The following is a 6,628-nucleotide window of genomic DNA, read 5'->3' on the forward strand; positions in this document are numbered from 1 at the left end:
GCGGCTGGGAGGACACTCTCCAGGCAGCGGTGTTGGGACCAGGAAAGGGACTCTCAAGGACTTGGGACTTTTCTTGGACAAGCTCGGAAATATAGATATCCTCCTTTTCTCCACAAGACACAAGTTTTCGGGCTCATTCTTGACAGTGCAGCTCATGTGGGAAAGTGTAGAGTGGTGTGTGTGTGTGTGTGTGTGTGAGAGAGAGAGAGAGAGAGAGAGAGAGAGAGACCCAGCCCAAATCTAGAAGAGGGCTGGTGCTGGTGCACGGAGGCGGGGCGGAGGGCGAGGGGGGAAGGTTGCAGCACCACGGTGGTTCGGGGAGCGGGTGGCGCAGGAGCAGTAGCTCGCCCGCCCGCCCCTTCCTTCCAGATCCTGCTCTCGTGCTCAGCGCTCAGACCCAATACCTGCTGCATGGCCCCCAACGCTTGTCCCCCCTGCAAGCCCAGGGTGAGGGTGTAGGCGGGGAGCTGCCAGCCGCTTGCGCTGGCCGCGTGCCTGATGCGGAACTGGAAATCAGCGGAGGGACCAGGGCAGAGGAGGCAGGGCTCAGGGGCTGTGGAAGATACGCCCAACTCTCCCCTTCACTCGGTTTTAGGTCTTAAGGGTGGAGGGGTACTAATGGTAATAATATAGAAGAAATCTCCAGCGCTGACACTGAACTTAAAAATTTCAGAGCTTCCAAAGCACTTTTACTGGCCCAATCTTCCTTGAATCTCACAAAAATCTTGTGAAGAATTACCTCTATTTCTAAATGGCATTGAAATTGGGAGAACCGTTCGACGCTCTGCACTTGGTGTTTCTTACACTTACCCATAGAAAGACACAATGTAGAGGGAGAAAGAAAAAAAAGACGGTAACTGGGAAACCCACCTCCGCCTTGGTATTAAGACCTCGCCGGAGGCGCAGGCCTGAGGCTGGGGCCCTGCCTGCAGATAAGATCTGCGTTGTTTTGACCTTTCTCCTCCTCCGTTCACTTGAGCCCATCGTGGTCTTCCTTCCTTGCTCCCTAGGCTTAGACCACGACATTGACCAAAGCACAGTAGATGGGTCTAAGTCCTTCCTGAGAGCGCCCCCCAGAGAAACCCCATTGGAAGGAAGGGCAAGGAGCCGGCTCCGTGACTGTCTTCGCAGCACAACCAGCAAGCGCCTCTGGCGTGGAGACAGAGGGATGCTTGCTCCAAAGCCGCCAAGGGGGCCACACAGAATCGTGGGCCCACGCAGAGTGGGGATAGGGGTGCTCTGAGCTTTCTTTCCCCTAGTAACGGACATAAGTGGTGAGGAAAGCGAATGTTAGTATAGAAGTTGGCTTTGTGTGCAGGGAGTGCAGAGCACTCCTCAAGGAGAGGATTGAAATAAAAAGCCAATAAAAAAAACTTTCCTACTACAATTGCTGTTAATGGAAAAGGCGCCTAACTTGCTGAATTATATCTTTCAAAGTGCCTGTTCATCATTGGGAGTTCCTTCTCTACAAGGAGGGGGAAAAATATGAAAACAAAAACCAAATTCGAGAAGCCTCCTTAACCGGCCCCCGCAGTGCCTTGGAGGCCCCAGCCCAGCCGGGGAGCGCTTCCCCTCTCAGCCCCTAGGGCAGAGAGGAGGCTAAAACAGCCAAAATAACATAAAACAGAGGAACAAAACGTTTAAAATCCAAGGGCAAAAATCGCTGTGGGTCTCAGGATTTGCGCCGCGCAGGGCTCGGTTCCATGGTCTGCTCCGCCGGAAGGCCGGGCCTGGCCTGAGCAGCGAGGCAGATGCCTCGGCGGGGCTGGGGAGCGCAGCTCCTCCTCTTCAGGTGCCCAAGGACCCTCAAGGCACGGGGCTCACACTTAAAGCCTGGGAACGCGCAGACAGGAAACCCACTTCCTCCTAAGCAGTTTCTTGCTCGCAGGATGAGAGGCGTCCAATTGAAGCAGAATGATCCTCATCTACTAATATCCAGCGTGGCCACAAAGCGACTGGCCATTTACGCCGCCACTTTAAACAAAGATATTTGGTTATTCCCGGGGAAGCAAGTGCACTTTTGCATGGCTGAGCTCTGGGCAGAGGAGAGCCTCAGCCCAGCCTCCCGCCCGCTGGGCTGCTCGCTCCTCGGGATTCGCCCCCTCCCGGCCAGCTGGGCCCGCCGGGGTTCAGGCTCAGTTCACCCAGGACGCTCCCTGGCCGCACCCTCCCTGAAGCATCAGAGGGGAAATCAGCGTGGCCCTGGGCTCGGGTGCTGGGGCTGTGATGTCCTTGGAAAGTCAGCGCCAGAGCCCCGCGCGTCCAGGCGCTGGGCGAGGGTCGGGGACTCCAGGTTTGTTCGAGGTGGGGCAATTTAAGCGATGGCCCCCCGCGTTAATCCCCCTCCAGCCTCCCAGCTCCAGCTGCCAATGATGTGTTTGTCTTGGCCAGGGGGTGGGGGTGGGGAGGGGAGGCGAATGTAAGGGGGGGGGCGTGATGCGGAGGAGGGGACCCTGCTCCGCCAAGATGACCCTGAGCTGGAGGGAAGGAGGACGCGGGGATCCGGGACTACCTCCCGCCGGCAACCCACCCACTGCTCAGCGCCCGCTGGGAATCTCTCTTGGGTAGAGGGAAAGGGGGCGGGGATCAGAGGTGTCCCTCTGATGGTGGCAGAAGAAGCAGACAGACTGACAGACACGCAGCCAACAGTGCGGCCCCAGGGTTCGTCCCCAGACTCTCAAGCTCATTTGGTGGCGACTGGGGCCCGGCGCTGAGAAGCCCAATGTGGTTCGGAGGCAATGGGAAGGCTCGGGGCTGGGAGGCCGCGGCGGGAGGGAAGAGCAGCCCCAGAAGGCTCAGGTGAAACCCCCCAACCCCGCCCTTAGCCCCCTCCCTTTAAACACCTGCCTTCGCCCTGGGGAACCCCACCGAACTGAAAAGTGGTTCACTTTGTAACTCCGAAAGTTGGTTGCAAAGCAGCATTCACCTTCCTTTCTCACCACCATCCCTCCTCCTCGGCTACTCCCTACCCCACCTCTTGCCCTCCCACTCTCCGTGCCCTCCTCCTTCCCTCCCCCGCCTCACCCTCCCCCGCGCGCCGCTGGCACCCCACAAAATATAGGGGTGGGGGTGTCCGGGGAGGGGGGAAGAAATGCTTCGGGTCGCGTCTCTGCCTCTCTCTCTCTCTCTCTCTCTCTCTCCCTCTTTGAGACCTAAAAATCCTGACAAGTGAAACTTAAAGGTGTTTACCTTGTCATCAGCATGTAAGCTAATTATCTCGGGCAAGATGTAGGCTTCTATTGTCTTGTTGCTTTAGCGCTTACGCCCCGCCTCTGGTAGCTGCCTAAAACCTGGCGCCGGGCTAAAACAAACGCGAGGCAGCCCCCGAGCCTCCACTCAAGCCAATTAAGGCGGACTCGGTCCACTCGGTTACGTGTACATCCAACAAGATCGGCGTTAAGGTAACACCAGAATATTTGGCAGAGGGAGAAAAAAAAAAAGCAGCGAGTCTTCGCCTTCCCCCTCTCCCTTTTTTTTCCTCCTCTTCCTTCCTCCTCCAGCCGCCGCCGAATCATGTCGATGAGTCCAAAGCACACGACTCCGTTCTCAGTGTCTGACATCTTGAGTCCCCTGGAGGAAAGCTACAAGAAAGTGGGCATGGAGGGCGGCGGCCTCGGGGCTCCGCTGGCGGCTTACAGACAGGGCCCGGCGGCACCGCCGGCCGCGGCCATGCAGCAGCACGCCGTGGGGCACCACGGCGCGGTCACCGCCGCCTACCACATGGCAGCGACGGGGGTGCCCCAGCTCTCGCACTCCGCCGCGGGGGGCTACTGCAACGGCAACCTGGGCAACGTGAGCGAGCTGCCACCCTACCAGGACGCCATGCGGAGCACCGCCTCGGGCCCCGGATGGTACGGCGCCAACCCAGACCCGCGCTTCCCCGCCAGTAAGTGAGGCCGCCCCACCGCGGGGCTGCGCGCTACGCGCGGGAGGAGCGGGGAGAGCCGCCCGAGGGGCGCGGCGCCTGCGGGCTGTGCGCCGGGCATCAGGGTCGGCGCCCGGCAGCGGCGCCAGGGAGTCGGGCGCGGGAGCTGGGGATTGATTCTTCTTCCTGCTGGGCTTAGGGGTCCAAGAAGAGACTCATAGTATCGGGACCTGGGGGAGCAGGCGCTAGTATTCGGTGTCTCCCAGATGCGGCCAACTGGCAGCTCTGCTCTGCGCCGGAGACCTCGCAGTGCCGAAGAAGGTGCCTCCCCAACTTAGGGAGTCGGGGAAAAGCAGGGCGCAGAGAGATGCGGCCTGGCCGGGCGGGAGGCTGCCAGGCAGGGAAGCGCTCAGGCTCCGGGGCCGGCCTCTCTCCAGTCTAATCAGGTGGGAGGGCGGGCAGCACCAGAGCGGGATCTAAATGGGCCAAGCAAGGGCCAGCACTGGGGCTGACAGGCGAGCGCAGGCGAGAGGCAAAGCGTCTAGGGGCTCTAGCTTTCTGAACACCTCCATCTCCTAAACTCCCGAAGTTAGAGTCTTTACTGTGGAAACCCACCTCCTGGCCTGGGCCCAGCCAGTTCGCCGCCAGTGGCCCGTTAACCCCGCGACTTCAGCCGGGGTTTGGGTACGAACGGAACAAATGTACTTTTTGGGTGGAGCACGGAGACCGAGGGAGGTAGCAGAGTTTGAGGTGGGAGCTCTCCAGGCAGCGCCTCGACGGCATGGCCAGGGCCGGCGCTGGAGATCCCCGCAGCTGGGCCTCTCCGGGTGAGGCGGCCTAGGTGAGGAGGGCGCCGTCGGGGCCCGGCCTGGCCAGCCAAAGGCGCGGAAGGGAGAGGCGGCCTGGCCCGGCCTGGCCCCGGCCGACGCTGTGCGTTTGTCGCTTACAGTCTCCCGCTTCATGGGCCCGGCGAGCGGCATGAACATGAGCGGCATGGGCGGCCTGGGCTCGCTGGGGGACGTGAGCAAGAACATGGCCCCGTTGCCAAGTGCACCGCGCCGGAAGCGCCGGGTGCTCTTCTCCCAGGCGCAAGTGTACGAGCTGGAGCGACGCTTCAAACAACAGAAATACCTGTCGGCTCCCGAGCGGGAGCACCTGGCCAGCATGATCCACCTGACACCCACGCAGGTCAAGATCTGGTTCCAGAACCACCGCTACAAAATGAAGCGCCAAGCCAAGGACAAGGCGGCGCAGCAGCAACTCCAGCAGGACAGCGGCGGCGGCGGCGGGGGCGCTGGGTGCCCGCAGCAGCAAGCGCAGCAGCAGTCGCCACGCCGCGTGGCGGTGCCGGTCCTAGTGAAAGACGGCAAACCCTGCCAGGCGGGCGCCCCGGCCACCGGGGCAGCCAGCCTGCAAGGCCACGCGCAGCAGCAGGCTCAACAGCAGGCGCAGGCCGCTCAGGCGGCGGCGGCGGCGATCTCGGTCGGCAGCGGCGGTCCGGGCCTGGGTGCACACCCGGGCCACCAGCCGGGCAGCGCCGGCCAGTCCCCGGACCTGGCGCACCACGCCGCCAGCCCCGTGGCGCTGCAGGGCCAGGTCTCCAGCCTGTCCCACCTGAACTCCTCGGGCTCGGACTACGGCACCATGTCCTGCTCCACCTTGCTATACGGTCGGACCTGGTGAGAGGACGCTGGGCTGCAGCTTGCCCCGCACACTGCCTCATCGCTTCCCCTCTCGCCCGCCACACACGTCAACCGCCCGGCTCCCCAAGCGCTTCGGCTTTTCTTAAGAACCTGTCCGGTTTAGAACAAGGGGAAAAAACGCCAAGGCCAAACTGCTGGACGTCTTTCCTTTTTCCTTTTTCTTCTAAAATGTGTGGGATTTTTTAAAAAAAGAAAATAAAAACAACTAAGCGAATCCAATTCCTTAAGGAGCCTTTAACCAGAGAAGGACATAAGAACAACTTTCGGGGTGTCTTTTAGGTGATTCAGATAGGTTTCCCACGCTCGGACGGGGCAGAGTTGGGAGCGGGATCTCCGCCGGCACGGCGCTGGACTCGAAAGATCGCGAACTTCATTCTGGGTACCCTGTGCCAGCAAAGTGGACTCGCTTGTAAATACCAGGATCTCTTTGAAGGGGTGACGGGCTGGGGGGAGGAAAGACACTTCTGCAGAACCCGCTTGTCAGTGGCACAAAGGAGACGCCCCTCCCAGCAAACTCCCGCTGCCCAGGCTCAGCCTGCCAGCCCTGGCTGAAACTGTTTTATGTTTGATGTGAACTCGTAGCTGTAAAACGCTGTCAAAAGTTGGACTAAATGCCTAGTTTTTAGTAATCTGTACATTTTCGTTGTTAAAAAAAAAAACAGTTCCCACCCCCTGCCCATCATATTTTTTATGGGCACTGACAAATCCGTGTATATTACTTGGCAGTTTGGTATTTGAAGCGTCAGTCTTTTTCTGTTGTAACTTATGTAGATATCTGGCTTCAATATAGTTCCTAAGAAGCTTCTAATAAATTATACAAATTAAAAAGATGCCTTTTCTGATTAAAAACCCACCTTTTGTTTGGTTTTGATTTGGCTTTAAATGGAGTTTTTGGTTGGGGAGAGCACTCGCCGATGGCCAGAGGGGGTGGGGATGTGAATTGTTTGGGGGCTCAAAGGGTCCTGAGCCCGCGGAGGAGTCCTGGCCTTCTGCCTCCAAACTGAGGAGAATCAGACCGTGAGCAGCCCTGGGGCTTGACAATAAAGAGGAGAAAAGCTAA

At 59.4% G+C, this 6,628-nt stretch overlaps 1 protein-coding gene across 2 annotated transcripts; it reads left to right on the forward strand.

Moving 5' to 3' along the window:
- The first annotated feature begins 2,722 nt into the window (after nucleotides 1–2,722).
- On the forward strand, nucleotides 2,723–6,413 carry NKX2-1 (NK2 homeobox 1). Of its 2 annotated transcripts, XM_053928788.2 has the most exons (3): nucleotides 2,723–2,799; nucleotides 3,501–3,886; nucleotides 4,815–5,690. In XM_053928788.2, exons 1-3 carry the CDS (start codon nucleotides 2,723–2,725, stop codon nucleotides 5,546–5,548), a joined length of 1,197 nt encoding a protein of 398 aa, XP_053784763.1. In that variant the 3' UTR covers nucleotides 5,549–5,690. The 2 variants fall into 2 exon arrangements, with proteins under 2 accessions (XP_053784763.1, XP_071078202.1); XM_071222101.1 differs by lacking the exon at nucleotides 2,723–2,799 and having other exon boundaries at nucleotides 3,171–3,886; nucleotides 4,815–6,413.
- Nucleotides 6,414–6,628: the final 215 nt, after the last annotated feature.

The sequence above is a fragment of the Desmodus rotundus genome, chromosome 7 (genome assembly GCF_022682495.2).
Source record: "Desmodus rotundus isolate HL8 chromosome 7, HLdesRot8A.1, whole genome shotgun sequence".
Taxonomy (NCBI): Eukaryota; Metazoa; Chordata; class Mammalia; order Chiroptera; family Phyllostomidae; genus Desmodus; species Desmodus rotundus.

Bases quoted from the DNA above. Each gene is read 5' to 3' on its own strand.
- NKX2-1 (XM_053928788.2), top strand. From the start codon at position 2,723: ATGTGGTTCGGAGGCAATGGGAAGGCTCGGGGCTGGGAGGCCGCGGCG. The intron at 2,800-3,500 runs GTGAAACCCCCC...TTCCTCCTCCAG, and splicing joins AGCAGCCCCAGAAGGCTCAG to CCGCCGCCGAATCATGTCGA. The intron at 3,887-4,814 runs GTAAGTGAGGCC...TGTCGCTTACAG, and splicing joins AGACCCGCGCTTCCCCGCCA to TCTCCCGCTTCATGGGCCCG.